The following is a 22,737-nucleotide window of genomic DNA, read 5'->3' as shown; positions in this document are numbered from 1 at the left end:
TATGACTTCAAGATGGTGTATATAGCTGGTAGAGACAATGTAGTAGCAGACTGTTTGTCTAGGTTACCCGTGGAGGGAAAGGATTCAGAGGAAGCGATGTTAGAGCAGGGTGTGAGTATTGCTGAGGTTGAACACAATGCTATAAGCAAAGATGAGTGGGAGATTGCTGATAGTGAGGATTCTATATTGAATCAAGTCAAGGTGTGGACCAGGGCAGGGTGGCCCCACAAAAACGAGGTAGAAAAACAATTTGAATGTTTTTATTGCATAAAAGATGAGCTTAATTTATCGGAAGACGGCATAAAGCTCAGGAAGGGCACCAAAGTGATTCCACCTAGTAATGTCAGAACCAAGCTAGTGAGTATAGCTCACCAAGGTCATTTAGGGATGGGAGGAACCAAAAGATATATCAGAGAATTTTATTGGTGGCCGGAAATGGACAGTGAAATAGAGAAATGTGTGAAAAACTGCAGAGAGTGTGAGAGGAGTGATAAAAGTAAGGTGGTGAGGGAAGCACCCATTAGACCTGTTAGTGTTCCGGGTGAACCCTGGAAAAAGGTGGCTCTGGACCTGATGGGTCCAATACAGAATTTAGGAGAGAACCTCAAATATTTGATTGTGTTAGTAGACTATCACTCAAAGTGGATAGAGTGGAAGGCAATTGGTGAGGCAACCACGGCCCAAATGATATCATTTTTTGAAGAAACATTTTACAGGGAAGGCTTTCCCACGGAATTAATTTCAGATAATGGCGTCCAATTTTGTTCTGACAAAATGGTGGAATTTTTCAAAAAGTTTGGCATAAGACATTACAGAACAGCACTCTATCAACCCAGGGCTAATGGGCTGGTAGAGAGGGCCAACAGATTTGTAAAGGGAGGATTGCAGTTGGCCATGGCGGCAGGTCTGGAATGGCAGAAAGTGTTGAGGGAAATGGTTTGGAATTACTGCACGACGCCTCACAGTGTTACTAAGGTTTCACCATTTATGTCTCTCAAGGGCAGGCAGCCGGCTACAAAACTCTGTCCAGGGTGGCTTGACTTGGCAAAGAGTGTAAATATTGATAGAAATAAAATTGTTACGCTTATCAAAGAAGCCCAAAATGCATACAAGGAAAGATTTGATACAGAAAAGAAATCCAAGAGTTTGGTATGGAGAGAAGGTGAGATGGTGTATGTAAAAAATCCCAGGGCGTCCCCTAAATGTATTGAGAGCAAATTTATTGGGCCTAAGAAAATAGCGGTAGTAAGAGGGAATGTGGTCATAATGGAAGGTGGGGAGTGCTGGTCCATGTCCAAATTGGTGAAATGTAATAATAACAATGGTCAAGCAGCGGAGGATGGAGAAAATAATGATGGGGATGATAATGGAAATGACAATGAGTTGGTGCAGGAATCTGGAGAAGTTAATAAGAGTGGTCAACAGGATACAAATACTAGTACTAGCACAGAAAGAAGAAGAGGTAAACCTCTTTGGTTGAGAGATTATGTACTAGAGTAAACCAGGTTATCGAAAGGGGGAAGGTGTGTTGTGTTTACATACACTAATTGTTATTAGGTAAACACGGAGTGAACAAGCACTAACAAGGCTATATAGTTCTGAGTATGGAATTGACATTCACAATGTTCTGTTCATGTAATTTATACAATGTTCCATGTGAGCCATGAGTATTCTTAGAGTGTTATGATTTGGAGTGTTTATCTATGAAGTTCTTAAGGTGTTCAGTTGGGTCCTGCCTCCAGAGGTGGTGCCTGCTGTCGCTTGAGCTAAACTTGAATAAACAAGTTCTTAACTACAATCATTGCTTGGTGCGATCAATTTCAACACACAGACTCACAACATACGAAGACCAGCAGAACCCAGGCCAGAGGTAAGGAAAAGGGCTACAAGGAAGTTGGCCAACCTAAAGTCCTTCAGACCAACTGTAGCATGAACAGGTCACCCCTCTGTTCAAGACAGAAGCCCCACAAATAATTTTGGCCTCCCTTCATTGCAAACCTTCCTTCCATGTGAATTTAGCTTCAGCTGTATTCCAAAGCAGCTTCCAAGGACTAGCAAATTCCTTCAGTGTTCAACCTTTGGATGCTACAGCAACTTTGAGATCCATCTAAAAAACCATACATAATAATCATCATAGTTTCAGTACTAAGGGGAATCCAGGACACTGTCCCCGAGAATTTATTTAACATTGCTATCTTTTGTGAGAGTGAGGTTTCACCTTCACAAGGGATGGTTTTTGGGAGCAAGCTTTTGGGTAGGCAAGATGGGCTGAACACCTTGGGAGAGAGCCACTTGACCTTCCACACTCTTTGAGAGTAATTAGCTAAACAGGGGGATTCCTGACCAATTGTAAGTCAAAACGGATTGGGGTTGGAAGCCCGTGGTGGAAATGTTTGAGGGAAAAAAGACTGAAAGCTATTTTTCTGAAAATAACTTTCAGTCTTTTCTCCCATGAACATTTCAAACTTTGCTCCCGCCCCCACCCACACCCACCCCCCTACTTACCTTGTGGCGGCACACTTTGCTGTGTGCCACCAACTCGCTGTGTCCCTGCAACGCCTATTCCCTTTCACTTCCATGATCGTGAACCAATGCCGCAGGGTCCTTTCCTTTTTTTAAAATTCTTTTCTTTACTTTTTATGGGATCGGCTGCGGGGGCCACCCCTGCAGCCCCCGCTCACAGTATAGTGAACAAGGATGTGGGGGACTCCCTTGCAGCCCTTGCCACGGAATGGGGAATTTGGTCAAACTTTTCGGGAAAATCTCCCATTCGGGATTATAAACTCAGTCTTTTTGGATGTTTCCAATCAAAACATCAGAGGGCACATCAAAGAGGCTGCCATTCATTGAGATGCAAGTCCCCTAAAACAAGTCTACCTTTCAGAGCAGGGGAGGACAAAGAACTTCCTCCCTATTGGCCTTCCATCTGTCCACTTCAAAGAACTAGGAAACCACACCTGAGCCCTTTAACCATACGTCCTTAGCCTATGTGTGTCGAGACTCAGGCTTATTTTTCCTGTGTGTCTTTACTAAGGCAGGAGCATATTCTCAAATAATATCCCCTGACACACATGTGCAACCTCATTTTCTCTTAAAGGGCAGGAAACACTCCCATAAATTGTCCCTCACACTACTACATGTTACATCAGTCTGACCTACATTTGGGCACTTCAATGGGTAGCAATATATTTCATAGAATATTTTGTAGTCCTGCAATCACCAAACTCAGTCACATTGTGGGACAGGAAGCCACTTTTAGAGAATTGTGCCTTTGGTTCCTTCAGCATGGTGTGATAGAGTTGCACCAGGTCTGGCCACATCACCAACCGCTCCCAAAAAAGAACAAAAGTATAAGCTGAGAACCAGTCAGAAAAAAACCAAGAAGCCACATAGTTACCATTGAGAGTAAAATAGATTGTGCGACTTAAGTAGGGTGAAAAGTAGATTGCATTTTACTGCTTACAAAGGCAGGGAATAATTAAATGGTGACACCACATGTAGACACCAAGAACACTCACATGTAGACACCAAGAACACTTGCAGTCGTAACGAAGAACACTAACATGCGAAGACACGAAAGAACACAACATAGTGGAGAATGAACAGAAGTACAGCCATTGCTCAGACCAAACTGTGCTAGGCTTCAATTTTGAAATACTGCAGCCTGACATAAGATTGCTAAAAACAAGCTTCCAGGCCTCATGATGCTCAGACAAGCCCGGGACACCAAGGTCAGTGCGCTGAGGGAAGTTCTACTTAGCAAGCTGAAACCACACCAGATAACATTTACCAGAGCGAACACTGTAGAATTATTAAAGTTAATTAGTTTTGGTAGGTAGCAGTGAGAAATATAAATATCCTTGAATGCAGGGTGCAAGTAACTATCGTGCCAAATGGTCCCATAATGAACAAAAACACAGCGCCCGAGTGGCTGCCAAATAAAAGCAAACACACGTTAGGACAGCAGAATAAATCCAATAAATAAATGGAATGGAGCTCTGAAAAGTGGTCCTCTACCACATGATCCACGCAATGGTCATTTACTCCAAGCAAAATTACATATTGCGGCTGCTAGTTTGTTAGTACATCCAGACATAGAGATGACACGCCAAGGCCACGAACGGACGGCGGATAAGACCTCATGTCTGGGAACAGAGGGGCGCAGCTTCTTTAAACTGGATCATAGCGGTTCACCCATCTCTCCTTCCTCACCACGTAATTTGACATAAAAGTGTTTGAGATCGGATGAGAAAACGGCCGACCAATCAGAGTCTGTTCTTCTTATCAAAAATGTAGTAGAATGCCAACCAATAGTGTGTTAGATTGAAATGTATTATCTGTAGAGGGTTGACCCTAGTAGGGGTTACTAGTTGGAGAAGGATCAAATTATAAACATGTTCACTTATAGATAAGTTCAATTTGTTGCAATAAAGTTGGGTTTTCTCATGCACTTGGTGTTACTCCATTATTGAGTATTTTTCTCTTATTGGTGCATTTGGGCCTATCCTAACGTTGGCAAAAAATAAAAATAGTGGAAACATACCTTGATGGAGCTTCAGACTCACAGATGGCTGGAGGTGGAAAGGCGTTGGAGCAGAGTTTTACTGCTTGAAAAAGTGCTTTATTTCGTTATTGGCTTCAGTAGCAGCTTTAGTGCAGTAGTCTACATTTTCTGTGCAGATAGCATGTTTGCATAATGTGTGGCTCTATTTAAGGGTGTCAGATTTTCAGTGGCTTTGTCTCCATGTCACTTTTTTCTTTGAAATGTGTTTTGTGTTGGTGGTTTCCTCCTTTAAAGTTTTCAAAATAGTTTTTGTTACTTTTTGTTCAGTATGCATCTTGCTGTAGGGTGAAGTTTGACAAGGTTTGACTCAGTGAATACCTTAGTGGGCAGAAACCGCCAAGGTAGGGAGTATTACCACCAGTTCATGGCTTAGGCCCAAGTTACAGGCCCAATCAATGTGAGTGCCTTAAAGGGGGCCAGCATCAATAGCAGGTTGTAAGACTGCCCACAAAGAGTTTTTTTTATATATATATTAGCACACTGCATGCATACTGCCCAGGATTTAATAGCATTTTTTAAAGTTGTGAAATGGCACAGGGCCGTTTCACAAGTTCAAACAACTCCCAATAAAAAGGCTGCAGAAGAAAAGAGAGGAGGGAACTACTAGTAGTCCCATCTCCCTTTCCTTGCTGGATATTGCTGGGTGAGGAGTGAGTGCAGCAAAGAGGTTGTTGTAGGCAGAAGGAGAAAAGTACATAGTCGGGAAGTGTGGTGTGAGATGCAGGAAGGCAGTGAAGTGAAATTTGGTGAGTGTGACTGGCAGCTGGAGATAAGAAGGCAGCATCCCACTGCTCAGGGGATAGGAAGGTGGCCTGACACCATGAGTGCGGCCTGTATTCGGAGCTCCCTTGTTGTCGGGGAGTACCATCTACGACACCTTCCCGGGTGTTGATTGTTCATAAGGTGAATTGTACTTGGTTCCAAATACTTTTAATATACTAGTATGAAGCTCTATAAAATACATATAGGATTCCTTTATTGTAATATAAAAAGAAAACAGTCACGTTTACCATTAAATTATATATTTTGTTTTAAAAGAACACTTTTGTATACCAGTGTAAGAGTTGCTTTTGTATGACTATTGTACTTTACAGGGGGCATGGGGACTGCTATGATGTGAAGCGTGAAGTTTATAGTCATCACAAAGGAGATTGGTTTTCCCAAAAACACATACGTAAGGACCACAGAAATGGCTTGCATGCCCACCAAATCTTCCAATTCCACAGACTGCTGAAACAGTGTTGTGGCTATGAATCCTCCATCCATAGTCTTTCTCTGAACTTATAATTACTCTCAAACTTGTAGATGGGTATGTGAATTAATGTATTCCAATTAAAGAGTTGGGGTTCTGGCCATTTATAAATGGTTTAAGTGAGTGAACGCGAGAGAGAATGAGTCCACTCTCAATCCACATGTAGATTTCAGGCTTTAGCATATGGCCAGTACATTAATCCTGGCAGGGAGCATAACTAGCATTTTACAAAGATCATCCATGAGCCTTCGGTGAAAGGTATTGTAAAAACTACAGATGTCTTTGCAAAATTCCTGCAGGCTGGTGGAAAAAACAGGAGTCGTGTCCATATGTCTACCTTGAGGGTTAATGTAAGAATAAGGTGAAAAGATGGCTTCATGACACAGTGACACAATTTTTCCAGTTGTGCACTTTAATTTATTTAATTACTGCATTCAGTGAGTTGCACTCTTGATTAAGTTCAGTTGACAACTTGGCTCTAGGTACCTGATAACAATTATTTGTAACAGGAAAGTCGTATACTTATGACATGGTGTGTTCTGGTCACATGGAGTTGTCTGGCTAACCCTTTTATGAACACTAGAAGTTTGTGCCCCAATTAACATTGACATCTCTTCTTGCGCTATAGGACTGCCTTCGCAGAAGACCCGTCATTTTGAAGTTCAGCCTCCAGGGAGTGAAAATGTATAGTGCTGCCGGAGAGGTATGGCAACATCTTGTACTGTTTATGACACGTTTAATATCAGTATAGTTTCCTTTGAGTTGCTTTTTATTTTGGTCTAACCCTGCAGGTAAGAACATCCTAAGTCACAGCCAACCCAGAGGTTAGGCTCCAAGTACTGAAGCATGAGCCAAGCTAGTGGCCACATCACAGTTTACACTTATCACATATCAGAGGTATTTGCCTTTTACTTGATTAATCCAGTCACTCTAAAGAAAGACCTTGCTCATCTTCAGTTCTTCCTACAGGAGGACATGGCTAGTACAACTGCATGGTGTAAGGAAGGCATGGTATCAACAGAGCGCGTGCTTTCATGCTCTCCCTTTTATCCGTGTGGGAATTGATTGATTGATAGGTTATTTCTCCAGCATGGGGTCTGGCATGGATTCACATGCTCATGAACATTCCCCGTCGTCAGGCCGGGAATCCTCGGTATAGAAAAAAATCAGTATCAGTTTCGTTTCTGATCTGTCTTTCTTAGTAGTAACCAATCACTGGTCTCTGGTCATACTGCCCCCAGCCAATGACTGCCCTCTCCCTAAGCCCCGCCTCCGGCAGCCATCCTCAGATTTTTACAGCACGTTCAAGTGTTGGGAGTCCGCGTGCTGTAGCTCTCGAGCTTTTGCTGCGTTTTCACGCTTTTTCAGGAGATCTTTCTCATTTTACGGTTAAATAGAGCCTCAAGCTCCACCGTTTCTACATCTGATCAACAGGGATCCGTTTTGGAGTTTTCTACGCCCCTCAAGGGTGAAGATTTCATCGAGTTACGCTTTTGGAGGATTCCAGAAGTTCTGAGGCCTACCCTGGACATGGCCCAGGAGAAAGGAAGCTCGAAGCCCGGGAAGCTGTTCAGGACGTGCCCTGGATGCCAGCTTCAGAATGTTTTCAAGGAGGACGAGCATTCGTTATGCTTCTACTGTCTCCATGAGGACAAGACGCACAAGGAGAAGGACTGTGCGTTTTGTGGGAACATGTCGGAGCGGACCATGAAGGATCGCCACCTCCGTCTCGCCAACTGGCTGGAAGGGAAGAGCCCGTCAGGCGAGAAGAAGAAAAAGAAGTCAGAGTGGTCTTCTAAGTCCTGTGAGGGTGCCCCGGCGACAGGGGCCCAACAAAAGGCTAAGCACCGCGAGTCCACGGGCACCGGGAGCGCTGAACGGTCGGGCTCCTTGGCTGCCAGGCAGGGCGCATCCTCCCCGGCGCCATCAACCACGAGCCAACGCTGTGGCTCGGGTAAGAGGAAGTCCGAGAACCAGGCGAAGCTTCTGGAGAAGCCCCGGTCGATCTCGAAGATTCCGGCAGAGGGGGAGCGAGGCTCAGACCCTCCCCCCAAAGTGAAGGCCCGAGGCGTCCAGAAGGTGACGATGGCCTTAATTCACCCTGCTAAGACCTCGATTGAGGATGTCGCCGCAGCCCTGGCTCAGCCTGTGGAGGCTACACCAGTGGAGGCGCCCTCAGGACCCAGAGTCTCCCTGCCACCGCGGAGGGAGTCGTCTTTCAGGTCCATTGAGAAGACCCCCACGAAGTCCTCGTTGGAAAAGGTGGGGGAGTGGCTGGTGGCCATCGTGGATACGGACACAACCTCTGAAGAAGAGCTCATCGAAGTCGTGGAAGAGGCCCAGTCCATCGGGAGGGATCCCGACGAGGGCGACGACGAGAGCGACGGTGTCGCCGACAAGGCTCCTCAGGACCGGCACCGCAGGACACCTCGGCGGCCATTTTGTCAGCGATTCAGTCCTTATGCTCGGAGATAAGGACAAGGTTGCCCCTTCCCCCGACGGAGTTACCTGAGCCAGACCCGACGGGGGAACCGGAGCCAGGACCTTCGGAGAGTCCACCGCATAAGAGGAGAAGGACGCATCCTACGCCACCTCTCCCACCTCTGCGGCCTGCTCTGCCTTCCCCCCGGTCTACTACCCACGGGGATGATACAGGCATGGACACGGCTACGACAGGCACAGATGACGACGGAGGCGACGACGGGACGTGTCCCCCGTCACCCCCTGCTCGGGAGTCCCCGCCCGATGAGATTGGATCCTTTCATGCCATGATTTCCAGGGCATCTGAGCTTTTCCAGCTCTGCCCAGAAGAAAAGAAGAAAAAAGGGTTCCCTTACCAATGGCGCGAGGCTAAAAGAAAGACGGTCCTCGCCGTACCGCTTCTTGATGACATTTGGGATGAGGGGCTCGCCCTCCTCAAGAACCCTGCAAAGAGGGACTGGTACGAAACGAAGTACCGGGCCCCCTACGCTGCCCCCTTGTGCTTTCGGGCACAACCTACCCCGGATTCGGTCGTCTCGGCAGCGGCAAAGAAGAAAGCTGGGGGGGCATCGGCCTCGACATCAACTTCCCCGCCGGACAGCGAGGGCAGGAAGTTGGACACGATGGGACGACGGATCATCTCATCCGGAGCGACGACTATCAAGACGGCCAACGCCCTGGCTATCGTAGCCCGCTACGACAGGGAGTTGTGGTTCAAAATCGCCCCTCTGTTAGACTTCCTTCCGGACGCCAAAAGGGCTGAGGCCCTTGAAATCCTACAGGAGGGGGAGATTGCTTCGGACCACGCCATCACGGTGGCAACGGACATCGCCGACACCGGTTTCCGTCAGTTGGGCAACAGCGTTTGCTTGAGACGATGAGGATGGCTCAAGGCCACGGATTTCCGCCAGGACGTACAAAACAAGGTTTTGGACATGCCCTTCGACGGGAACAACCTGTTTGGGAAGGCAGTTGATGAGTCCCTTCAGGCCATCAAGACAGACACAGAGACTGCCTGGGCACTGGGAGTGCTCCAACAACGACGGCCGTCCTTTCGGAGCTCCGGAGGCAGACAAGGTGCCTCCAAGGGATCCGGCGGTGGCTCCTCCACTTACCGCCAAGCGGCAAGATCTTCGTCCCAGGAAGCCTACAGGGGACGCGGCAAGTCAGGTGGTGCCCGTCGTCGTCGACAAGGAGGTCAAGGAGGCAAGGCGGCCTCCAAACAAGATTGAACCGACCGTGGGGTCGGGCCCCCGCCGGAGCACCCCGGTGGGAGGCCGGCTGGTGAGGTTCGTCAGCGTGTGGGAGTCCATCTCCACCGACCGTTGGGTGCTGGACGCCCTGGCTCAAGGGCACGCCCTCGAGTTTCAGAAGAAGTGCCCTCGCGTTCCACCCGTGGCCAGGAAGGAAAATCACGTCCCTCAACTACTTTTGGAAGTAAGGGCGATGCTCAAGAAGGGTGCCATCAAGAAGACAGGAGGATGGCGCCCCATCCTGGACCTACGACGACTGAACAAGTACATCAAGGCACAGAAGTTCCGTATGGTCACCCTCCAGCATGTGCTGGGACAGCTGGAGGAGGGCGATTTCCTGTCGTCGTTGGACTTGGAGGATGCGTACTTCCACACCCCCATTCTAAAAAGACACTGAAAGCTCCTCAGGTTCGTGGTCCAAGGGCGGCACTACCAGTTCAAGGCCCTCCCGTTCGGATTGAAGTCGGCTCCCAGGGTGTTCACCAAGTGCCTCGCACCGGTGGCGGCGCAGCTGCACCTTCAGGGGATCCACGTCTACCCCTACCTGGACGACTGGCTCATCGGGGCAAGGACAAGGGAGCTCGCCGTGGAGCACACTGCGAAGACCGTCCAGCTGCTCACAGACCTGGGATTCTCCATCAACTTTCCAAAATCCCACCTGGTTCCGTCGCAAGTCGCCCTGTTTCTGGGAGCAAAGCTCGACACAGTGGCGCGGCTGGCCTCGCCGTCGGAGGAAAGGACCAGGACCATTCTGGGCAAGGTGCAGCGTCTGCTGGCCACAGACATGGCCAGGGTAAGATCCATCAAGTCCCTCCTCGGGATGATGTCCTCCTGCATTTATCTGGTGCGCCTTTGCAGGCTTCGGATGAGACCCTTACAGGAGTTCTTCGACGCCCGCTGGATCCAGTGGACGGGCAGCTTCGAGGACAGGATCCCTCTCAACGAGACGTTCCGTCAGGCGATCCAGTGGTGGAGTACCCGCTCCCATCTGTCGGCGGGCACGGACTTTCAGACCCCAGCTCACCAGGTGACGGTGATGACGGACGCCTCTCTGGAAGGTTGGGGAGCACACTCCGGAGATCTTCACGCGAGAGGCCTTTGGCTCCCGGAGGAGAAGTCTCTCCACATCAACATCTTGGAGCTCCGCGCGGTGTCCTCGGCCCTCAGGTCTTTTCTTCCGTCCCTTAAGGGCAAGGTGGTGAGGATCTTCACCGACAACACCACCACGATATTCTACATCCGGAAGCAGGGCGGAACCAGGTCCCCGGCCCTATCCAAGGAAGCCCAGGATCTGTGGCATTGGGCCGTCGCCCAAGGGATGTTTCTGGTGCCTCTTCATCTGGCAGGAATAAAAAACACGATCGCCGACTCACTCAGCAGGGAGCTGCGCTCGTGCCACGAGTGGGAACTACGCCAGGATCAAGTGGATCGACTCTTCCGACGATGGGGTGAACCCCAAATCGATCTCTTTGCAACGGCGACGAATTCCAAGTGCCGGAGGTTCGCCAGCAGGTTCCCCCAGCCGAGGAGCATGGGCGATGCTTTCTCGTTCCCCTGGGACGGCCTATTTCTTTATGCGTTCCCTCCGCTGCCGTTGCTGCTCCGGCTCATCAACCAGCTCAAGAGGTCCCGGTGCAGGATGATCCTCGTCGCACCGGCGTGGCCGAGGCAGATCTGGTTCCCGGACCTTCTAGACTTGTCAACGTCCCCACCAGTCAAGCTGCCGACGGACGCAGACCTTCTCTCCAGAGAAGGAGGCGCCATTCTTCACAACAACCTGGAGTCGCTGAACTTGCAGGCCTGGCTACTGCAGCACTAGAGTTTGGAGGGTACGACATCCCGGCTGACTGCAGAGAGGTTCTTGCAAAGGCCAGGGCGTCCTCAACTCTCAAGTGCTAAGGACATAAATGGAAGAGGTTCTCTGTCTGGTGCCGTGCACAGAAGATTAACCCTCTGCTGATTACGGCCCCTGAAGTACTGCCGTACCTACTGTCGCTGGCCAAAGCTGGACTGGCTCACGCCTCCATCAAAATACATCTGGCTGCAATCTCCCGATATACCAGGACGACGGGACGGGCGTCCTTGTGGTCTCATCGCCTGGTGAAAGAATTCATGAAGGGACTATTCCGATCATTCCCGCCGGTGAAGGCTCCTGCCCCGGCGTGGGAGCTTAATGTGGTGCTGACCAAGCTCATGGGGGCCCCATTCGAACCTATGCATTCGGCGCCTTTGAAGTTCCTGTCATGGAAGACAGCTTTCCTCGTGGCCATCACCTCTGCACGACGAGTGGGAGAGATCCAGGCCCTATCTTGCAAGCCTCTATACTTGACTTTTCATGACACGAGGGTGGTGCTGAGGACACACCCATCCTTTATGCCCAAGGTGCCGTCGGACATCCACCTCAACGAGCCCTTGGTGTTGCCAGTTTTCTTCCCGTCGCCTTCGTCGCCGGCTGAGAGGACTTTGCACTCGCTGGATGTAGCTAGAGCGCTGAAGTTCTACGTGGAACGCACCAAGAGTTTTCGGAAGACGTCACAACTGTTTGTGAACTTTGGGACTGTGAATCAAGGGAAGGCTCTCTCGAAGACTTCCATTTCCAGATGGCTCTCAGGCTGCATCATGCACTGTCACCGCTTGGCAAACCGACAGCTGCCCGGCCGTCCGAGAGCCCATTCGACCAGAGTGATCGCTGCTACCACACGTTCCTGTCTGGTGTGCCCCTGCTGGACATCTGCAAGGCTGTGACGTGGAGGTCGACACACACCTTCACAAGATTCTACTGCGTCGATCGGGACTCCAGGGAGGAGTCCAGGGTCGGCCAAGCAGTGCTGCGCAACCTGTTCGCCTGAGGTGAGCCTGGTGAGGAGGTAAGAGTTGCTTAATGTTGAGTTGTTGTATTGCTTAATGTTGAGCCTGTTGCCACCTCCCGTGGTTGTGCATGTGTGTACTGCTATGTATTCTCTTATTCATGAGCATGTGAATCCATGCCAGACCCCATGCTGGAGAAGGAACAAGTTACTTACCTGTAACTGTTGTTCTCCAGCATGGGTCTGGCATGGATTCACATGCGAACCCTGCCGCCTACCCCTCTGCGGCTCTTCACTTGGTCATACTGCCACTTTCCGTGCTACCAAATCTGTGGATGGCTGCCGGAGGCGGGGCTTAGGGAGAGGGCAGTCATTGGCTGGGGGCAGTATGACCCAGAGACCAGTGATTGGTTACTACTAAGAAAGACAGATCAGAAACAAAACTGACACTGATTTTTTTCTATACCGAGGATTCCCGGCCTGACGACGGGGAATATTCATGAGCATGTGAATCCATGCCAGACCCATGCTGGAGAACAACAGTTACAGGTGTGTAACTTGTTCCTTATTAAGCGCCTATACACAAGTGTTTCGCAACCAGGCAGGGAGGGGAAACGGGAGAACAAGAAAAACAATCTTACTAGGCCTAGCATCATTTAGATTGTGCAAGTATGCAGACAAGAAGTGCATGGGAGAGGAAGGGGAAGAAGTGCAAAAGAGACCTGGGTTAAGTGCAAGGAAGGTAGGGCATCCAAGGGGAAGAAGTCCCGGCAGTGCAACGAAGGCCAGGTGGCAGTGCAGGAGGTCCCGAAGGTAAGTGCTAGGGACTGGACAGTGCAAGGAAGGCCAGGTGGCAATGCAGGAGGGAAGTGCGATGGAAGTTTGGTGTGTGTAATAATACTTACTTGCCTGACCTTGCCTATCGATGGTGTTGGCACATGTCAGGTATACGTCTCTGATGTTAGTCAATTGTCGCTCACGGTGAACTGTCCGTGAGAACGTGTTTGTGTTGAAATAGGGTCAGGGGGTTGAATTCCTAGGTATCCCACCTGGAAGGATGGGAAAAGGTGTTATTAGAAAGGGGATACTGCGTCTCACCCTCCGGTGTCCCACTTCCACCCCCTGAGAATCCCCTTCATCCAAGTGATCCTCCCGCACCACTGCCAACCACTGGCATTGCTCTGGGCAGCCCTCCAGACCATCGTTCTTCGCCTGCCAAGTGGTTAAGATTAATTCTAAACCTTCCAGCCATCACCTCTTTGTTTTTGCTTTGTCACCCCGAGTGGGACGGGTATGCCCAGACGTGGGTCCTGTGCCTGCTGGGCCTAGAGACCCAAGCTACTCCTCACTGATGAGCCCCAACAAGGGTGAAACATGTTTGGGAATGCTCGTGGTCTCGTGCAGAAGGGATGTGGCCTAGCAGTTCGGGCTGGACTGCCCCTTTTGGGGTGGGGCCAAACCTGATTTGTATATGGTCTTTCCCCTTCTGTAATGGCTTGGCAGGCGAAGAACAGTGGTCTGGAGGGTTGCCCAGAGCATTGCCAGTGGTTAAGATTCATTCTAAACCTTCCAGCCATCACCTCTTTGTTTTTGCTTTGTCACCCCGAGTGGGACGAGTATGCCCAGATGTGGGACCTGTGCCTGCTGGGCCTAGAGACCCACGCTACTCCTCACTGATGAGCCCCAACAAGGGAGAAACATGTGTGGGAATGCTCGTGGTCTCGTGCAGAAGGGATGTGGCCTAGCAGTTCGGGCTGGACTGCCCCTTTTGCGGTGGGGCCAAGCCTGATTTGCATATGGTCTTTCCCCTTCTGTAATGGCTTGGCAGGCGAAGACCGTTGGTCTGGAGGGTTGCCCAGAGCATTGCCAGTGGTTAAGATTCATTCTAAACCTTCCAGCCATCACCTCTTTGTTTTTGCAGGATTTGGAAAAGAAAAATGATGGGATGCACCTCATAACCTTCGGTAGTGGTTTTCAGCCTCACAAGAAGACAGTTTTGGGGAACTTAGAGCCCTTGCCCCTTTGATAACCAGCATGGCAGAAGAAAGCTTAGCCATTCCCCATTCTAAATTAAATGAACGGAACACAAACACCAGGCCAAATAAAAAGGGAACTATTTGCTTGAATTCCTGCACTCCACAAGTAGGTCACAACACCCAAACTAACCTCTGACCACATGAGAAAACCAAAATGGACTTGAAGAGCAGGAATCATTGACATCAAAAGGCAGAGAGAGAGAAAGAGCGGTTACTGTGGCCTGTTCCCAGGAGAAAATATTCTGGACTGGATTCCAAGATGGCAGCTGGCTTATTTTAGAAGTTACATCCAGGGATCAGAACTACAGGACCTCCTAGTGACTATTCACGCTCAGATTGATCATGTGACTGCTTCAGCCAATCCAGGAAAAGCCGATATAATGGTCACATCTATGCCAAGCTAGGTGAGTACACAGATGGTGAGTTGCAGAGTGGGAGTTGGGAGGTCGAAGAAGGGGCATTGGAGAAATCTTGTGGAACATGCCTAAGGAGTGATAGCAGGAAGTGGGTTGCTGCTGAGATGTGCCAGAGGGTGGCAGGGGCGGTTGAAGGGGATGAAGAATAAGGAGGTAGTAAGGAGAGTTAGGAGGAGTATGGAGGATATAAAGATGACAAGGAGGACTAGGGAGGAAGTAAAGTAGAATAAGGTGGTAGCAAGCAGGGAGATGAATAAAGGAGAGGAGGAGGGTGAAGATTGGAAAGACCAGTAAAGTAGAGAAGGATGGTGACAGGAGTAGAAAAGGGAAGAGGAGCAATGCAGCTGGAGAGAGGAGGAAGGTAACAGGATCAAAGAGGAAGCTGATGGGGATAGTTGGAATGGAGAGGTAGAAAAGCATGGTCAGAAGGAGGCTGGAGGTGACAACAGAGGACAGGAGGAAGAATGTATTAAGGAGGTGCCCAAGAGGATGGTTAGGGAGGAGAAGACTAGGCAGAAGGTGGTTGGAGCGGAAGGATTGAGAGATGTGCCATGAAGTCCGGTGGATTCCATAGAGGATGCAACTCATGGATCTGAGTCAAAAGGTTTTATTTGGGACTATGTAAAAAGGTTGGGAAACATAAATGTTGGGTTCAGAAACCTCTTCTCACTTCAGAAAGATTTTCACAAAAAAAGTATCTCAGGGTCTCTCTATGGTGTCATTCAGAATCTTTCAGGCACAACTCTGCTTGAGTGGACAACGTCCTTGTTTCCAGTGGGTATCTTCATGTTGCCACAGGTTGGTTAGCATATCTCAGGTAGAACAAGCACTCTTCTTGAAGTTCCAAGCTTTGCCACAGTAATGTCCATAATTGTGCACTTTCTTGACTGCACAGTTGTTATTTTGCATGTAATGTGTGTGAAACATCCATTTCACAATCAAGGAAGCGAAACGCAGCCAAGGAGATGTGGTAAGTGGGAGTGGGCGGGTGTCATATGGCCTTTTGAGCGGAGGGAGGTGGGCGAAAGATGAGGTGAAGTGGCAGGGTTTCTGGCCGTGTCCCCGGATAATAGGGGAGTGAAGCCAGGTGGAGGAAGAGTAGGCTGGAGGTAAATGAGGTGAATGATGGGGTTGCCGGGGTATTACTCCCTAGAGAGTGCACAGGGGGAAGAGGAGCGGGAGAGGGAGAATGAGAAGACCTTTACGAAAGTCGCACTGCACAAAAAAACAGAAATAGGTATTTTGAGCTGAGCACAGACAATTGTCCATAGCATCCTCCAGGGGTGAGGTAGTTCAGGACGTTGGCTAGGTGTCTAGTCAGGTACTACAGTGTTTCCCGGTTTCAGGGCCTGATCTTTTTATTCAAGCCCATCTTACTGTACTTCTCTCGAAACTAGCACTCGTTTGTGCCTTGAGAACTTTCTCTACGTCTCAGGACTGTCACTCGATCTCTCGGCTAACCTCTGCAGTGTTTCACCTAAAGCTTGTTTTTCCTGCTCCTTCTTCCTGACAGTTGGTAAACTGGCTTTGTCTTGCTGTTTCACTGTTAATGGCCTTGTTCCTTCAAGAGCACTTCCGCCTGCTTACCTTTCTTACTTTCACTTTATCCTCCCCTCCTCCAACTAAGAAGCTGTCGTTCTTGCCAGTTCTCTTCCCTACGTCCTTTAGGTGTTCTAACTCTCTTTCACTAACTCTTTTCGCTCATTTCATCCCTCATGCTTTTCATAATGCATTGACTTATTTTGATTTTGCCACCTCCTCCTCTGTATCTCCTCATTCCACCTCTTTCGTATTTATCAAACACCTTGGTTTCCCTTTTTCCAACCTCTCGTGTACTCTCCCCTTCTTCTTCTTCTTCTTCTTCTTCTTCTTCTTCTTCTTCTTCTCACTCTTTTATCTCGCTTCATCCACCTTCCAGCTCTTCACCTCCTTTGACTTATTCTGATGTTGCCCCTTCTCTCTGTTCTCTACAGGGGCTGACTGGGAAGGGGGTCAAGGGTGCAATTTCCCCCAGGCTGGCTGTGCTGTTGCTCCCTGGGCAACAGCTGAAAAACTTAACACGTACATTGAAAAGGGTACATTCCTTTAGAATCCAGCCTGCTTAGAACTAAGTGAGTGCTGCAAGTCCAGCTCAGCTTCTGTTTAGATGGACTAAGACAATTTCCTTGATTTCAGCAATGCTGCAGATATGTCCGGGCGGCCACCATATGCGGGCCTTCACAGAGGCAATGTATGCATTTAAGTTTCAGGTTCTGTGATCCTGGATGGGGACTTAGGCACCCTGGCGGCCCATACACCATTGGTCTGTTTCACTCCTTAGACGCTTATCTTGACTCCTTCTTGCAACTGAAGTAAGGGTCCTTATCTCATTTATTAGAATTTGTCCTCAGTATCATTTTATAAGAATGCTTCCCCTATGCTGTGGTGAATTTCTTGATCGCTGGTGAATTCATTACAAAAAGAGTTTATTAGATCCCTGTATTGCCCTTGTGAATGCTACTATATGGTGCTCATAGATATGATTGTTGGAGTGTTTGTGTTTCTCACTGTTTGGCACAGTTGAAAAACAAACAGAAAGTTGTAATATTCAGGTATTCATTATTAGCAGACTACAAAATAAGGGGGTCATTCAGAGATGGACAGATTTATTTTGTTATGGAATTCTGCTGGAGAAAATTACCACCTCCACCAATGGTATTTCTGAAAATCCATCCAATTCAGAGTTTACCACCGGCAGAGGTAGCATTTTGGGAATACCCCTGAAAGTATTTCAGAAATACCATCTCCATAGATGGTAACATAAACAAGGTGTTTTAAAATAAATTTGAGCCATTTCCACCTTCAATTTCAATGAGGAAATGGATACCACCAATGTACATTTTTTAAGCAAAAAAGGGTAAATTCTGACGCTTTTATGCATTACATGGGTGTGGTGGTCAGGGTGGCATAGGAGATGTCCACCTTTACATTGCCTTACCATGGCCCCTTGTTATCACCGTAATAAAAAGTGCCTGCACTTCCCTTCTGTAAAGTAAAACATACAAAAAAGTGGGGCCAAATGGCTTTTTTAACTCCACCATTCAGGTGGAGGTAAAAATAAATATAATTTCAGCAGAATGTCTGCCTACAATACTGCCGCCAGCATTGCAATTGAATACCACTGATGGTATTCAAACCCTGAATTGAGCAGACAGTAAAATTGGCAGTATTTGCCAAATACAACTGATTTCATCATTGCCAACCAATTCTGAATAACCCCCTAAGTTTTTCATTTTTATTTCTTGTCCAGAACGCTGTTATCAGACCAACAAAAGTGACACACAGAAATCAACAACATAATTACATATATAGGCAGATAGCCACATGAACACAGATGCATCCTTATACATATAATCTATCCAGTCACAAAACACTCAAACAAATCACCTCAGTCAAACGAACCTAACACACATACACGCAACCACACACACACTCTGCACCTTACTTGAAAAGACAAATGAATATTATAGGTCGATCATCGTCCTTTTCAATGAACAGATCCCAGACCTTCTCCCCTTTGCTTTTATGAACTGAAATATGTCACTGACTTTCGTGGGAGCACAATAAAAGCCAAACGTCCCCTCTAGATATTACGTTCTGCATTGTCCAAATACAGATCCCATAGCCACATTTACCAGCAAGACCACAACCACAGCTTCTTTCCATGTCTGTCAGAGGCTAACTAGCCAATCAAGGTGAGCTACATGTGAACCAGGGCAGTGAAAGGGGGTAAGTGACAAAGAATTGGTGACTGAGCAATGTGGGTACGCAAAGTGGGTGCGAGCGAGTGAAGGGAAGGGGATTGAGTCAAGGGTTACCCTGCTGTCAAATAGCAACCTTGACCATGTGGAAACCTGGGCTGAAGTACCAGCTTTCCCATTTGACCAGAATATATTATCCTGGTGAAATCATTTTACTATGTTTGGTGTGTAAGAAACCGCAAATATAAATGAAAGATATGTTGCATAAAAGGAAACCAATGTCAATAATATGTACTAGAGAATGTGTAGGTTGGGGAGGGGTTGGTATTGAGTTTAGTTGTTCTGGAAGTTGGGGCTGCTGCATTGTGGGCTTGGGCCACTAATCATGGGTCAGAAAATTGTACTTGCTCCCAGGCCAAAGGTCGCCAGCCATTTCCTCCTTCCACCTCTTTTGTACTTCTCTCTCTGCCTTGATTTTCCTCTTCCTCCAACCTCTTCCCCATGTCCTTGATGTTCTCGTCTTCCACCCTCACCACTACTCTCGCCTCCTCCCTCTTCATCAATAACTCTATCTGCACTTCCACCTTTCCATGCTTTGCCACCAAACTATTCCAAACCCCTTCACCCTCTATAGGTCTTTGTGGGCTTTTATGTGGCCTTGTTCCCTCCCTCTGGGCCAGGCTACTGTCTATGCCTTGCAGCTGTGTTAGTTAATTTTGTATTTGGTATTAGATACACAGTATATGTTAAGGTGGGTCAAATTGGTACTCCGCCAACCAACCCTTTAAGAGATCCGTTCACCATCTGGAGACTCCATGTTGTATGGCGAGCCATCCTCAGAGTTGACTAAAGAAGGCTGTCAGTGCTAGCAACTGTGCTGCCTGCAGCCTGCAGTGCTCATGTGAAATAAATCGGGCTGAGAACTCAAATTGTTAATCCACACTTTCCCTTTATACCGATATAATTCCTGCAGATCTACGGATACTCGAGCCATTGCGGTTGACTCTGCCTCCAGGAGGGAGTCAAGGGCCAGTAGCGAGGCTTTGTCAAAAGTGATGGGCCCCTGCCCCAGGCCCCCAGTGATGTTATGGGAAACAGGATCCTCCCCATATCGTCCCGGGCACCATATCACATAGCAGTAACTTTGATTTGCCACATAACCAAACTTACGGCATGGCAGGAAACATGGCCATAGAGCTGAGAGAGGAGCAAACAGGCTTTATGTTTTAAGGAGTGTGAATAGAGGAAGGGTGGAGCTATGAGAACAGATTGAAGAGGATTGTCACAGACAGGAATTTTAGGCATTTTGAGGCAGTTAAGGTTGGTGTTTGGAGTGGGTTTGAGATGAAGGAGATTGGAAAGAGAGGGGAGTAGAGGAATTGGGAGAGTACAATGGAGATGATGGCAGGAGTTGAGTACCATTAGGTGGCAGGGGAGTACACCGAGGTAGCTGGAGGTGGACAGCATTATGTGGCAAAAGGAGAGTATCAGGAGTTGAATATATGGACAGGGTAAGAAGGGAATATTAGGAGGCAACAGGAAGAGCAAATCTACAAAATTTACAGGAGGAATCAGAGAAGAGGCAGACCAGTGGCGTTCAGGTAGATTATTGAGAACCTGAGAAGGATGACTTTACAATGGTGCAACTGTTGAGGAAGAACTATCCTGACATTTTCTTTGCTTGTTCGTTGACCATGGAGTTTATGTCGGATCTATGTGATCACTGAGACCACACATAATTGCGACGGCCGAAAATGCAGACTTTATTTTTTAATTAAACCCTTTTGCACCACATAGATATGCGGGGGGAGACCCCCCGCAGCCCTCCATATTACTATAATATCCCATACCCCCCCACATATATATGTGGTGTAAGCGGGGTATAAAAAAAAGTCATTTTCGGCTGTCACAATTCTCAGGTCGACATTTTTGTACGATTCCGTTTATGTCTAATAACATCTGTTTTCTCCACACACCTATATGAGAGAAACCAGAGACTTTTGTTTGAACCCTGAAGCCCAATGATAAGCTCACCTGCACATTTTGGGGAGGACACTTCAAAACCTCCAACCATCCTGACCAAGAAAATAAACCACTTGAAATGCATGTGTTGTATCATATGTAACATTTGTTACAGACCATATGCATGCCCTGTATCACGTTACCACTCTCATTAAGCAATAGTTGACACACGTTGCAGAATCAATACACTCTGTCAACAAGTAGTTCTGTGTCCCATAGAATTATCTTTTCAGTTAGAGGCACAAAGGGTACATTTTAGGAAAAAGAAAGGAAGTGTATACCTCGTACAGATTTGGGTAGACTGGAGTAATGGTCATTCACTTGCCAATTTCTCAGGGTCTCAAAATATCTTGGTTGAGCTAAGCCCACTTTCAGTTGCAGGTGCTCGGGTTGAAAAGGGCAGAGGGTGACAGTTACTTCCCCTTCCAGGAAACACAGATGCATACACATAAATTCTAAACAACTGCATCCTCCTGTTGATTTAATACAGACGTTCTTAATGGCTGCCTCTTGGAAGCACTACAAAAAACAGAGACATCACAAGTCCTCCCATGTGTACTTGTGTCTGCTGCTTTTTCAGTAAACCAGCCTTATCGATATCCGTTGTGAATTGCTAGGTTATTTCCTTTGGGAAATCTCATTTGTGTCTTGGCCTTAGATCTGTTTCTAATTTTAGGTAGTCCCTTACCCCATAGGAACAGGGTCAGAAGTTGTCATGATTTTCATCATGCCTCACTTGACAGAGCCTAACCTCTACCACAGAAGCAAACAGAATGGTCCTAATTGAAGTAGTTGTTTTACAAAAAATGACTACAAAAAAGATCGATTTAGAAAGACCGCTCTGTGACCGCACGTGCAGACTTTCAAAAACGAACTGTCACGCCCCTGCCGTACATGAGTGCACGCAGTGGCTGACAGGCACTCCAGGACCCGGAAGCGGCGTCAAGGGAGAGGAGGTACGTTTCTGTGTGCATGTGGGTTTGTGTGTGTGTTAGGTGTTTGTGTTGAATTGGGGTTGGGGGAGTCTTGGGCGGGGAGGGAGGTGGCAGGTGCTGAGGGAGTGGGGTTGGGGGGTGAAACACAACCCTCCCAATTTCAGGTAAATCCCGCCAGAAGCAGTGGGGGATGTTGGGACTGATTTAGTGCGTGGAAATGTGAGTGTGGTTTTTCGATTTTTTTAATAGGTTGCCTAAATGCAGGCGAAAAAGATCAGCCATTTAGTTAGGCGACCTATACAAAAATTGAAAATATCACATAGAACCGCCAGAATGCCATCTGAAGCTTTGGAATGTTTTGGGGCACATAATAGTGCTATACCCAATGCAAGGTTCCAGAGAGTGTCAGATCCTATGGCAAGAGAACCCTCTATCCCAGAGCACCTGACTGGTATATATGTGTTTACAAGTTTACAAACAGCCATAGGATGGATGGATATATATATGTATATATATATATATATATATATATATATATATATATATATATATATATATATATATATATATATAATGTGTGTGTGTTTATATACTGTGCTCTGATGATTTTCTTTAAAAAAGATATATGTGGTGCTATAATTGTAGAATCAGCTACCTGTGGATATACGTTCTTGCACTACATTATCATTATTAGAGACGCACCTAAAGGAACATCTTCCGGACATCTCATTTCAATCTACTAATGTGATTTAAAATCATGGTTTCATGTGGTTGCCCTTTGGTTTTTCTTTCTCAAACAATTATACAATTCATAATATTGTACTGTTGTTTTGCTTATCTACAGTGCTTTGGAATAAAGCTCTATATAAATTAAATACAAATAAAATCTTAATTTCATTTATTTTCTCCCAAAGTGTCTACTCACATGCGTTCTTGTTTTTTCTTGTTGCATGTCCCCTTACCTCTGAAAAGAATTAAACAAATTAAATGTACCAATGTCGTCCATTACAGGAAAACACGTAGCAGATGGAGTGCCAGACCTCGGTGCTTATTATACTGCAGTTACTTCAGATTATCCCATTATTGGATTGGCAGTGGGGTATATCTAAAAACAAGGTGGCAGAGGATAAAGCTACCAGTCACAATAACCAACATATTTAAAACCTGATTAAACCATTGCCCAGGGAAACTTGTTTCTGATACTGAAATGCTTCCCTTTGAGGGAATTCAT

At 47.4% G+C, this 22,737-nt stretch overlaps 1 protein-coding gene across 11 annotated transcripts in view; it reads left to right on the top strand.

Annotated features, from left to right (window-relative positions):
* SH2D5 (SH2 domain containing 5) overlaps positions 1 to 22,737 on the top strand; it is a 518,455-nt gene that overhangs the window by 305,124 nt on the left and 190,594 nt on the right. For all 11 annotated transcript variants that reach the window (XM_069610337.1, XM_069610334.1, XM_069610330.1 and 8 more), the window contains one exon: positions 6,445 to 6,519. In XM_069610337.1, coding sequence (XP_069466438.1) covers positions 6,445 to 6,519 — 75 coding nt within the window. The remainder of the gene's footprint in view (positions 1 to 6,444; positions 6,520 to 22,737) is intronic.

Source organism: Ambystoma mexicanum, chromosome 8 (genome assembly GCF_040938575.1).
Source record: "Ambystoma mexicanum isolate Mex_15411 chromosome 8, UKY_AmexF1_1, whole genome shotgun sequence".
NCBI lineage: Eukaryota > Metazoa > Chordata > Amphibia > Caudata > Ambystomatidae > Ambystoma > Ambystoma mexicanum.
The sequence above is the reverse complement of the archived record's forward strand: the minus strand, read 5'-3'. Positions and strand labels throughout refer to the sequence as shown.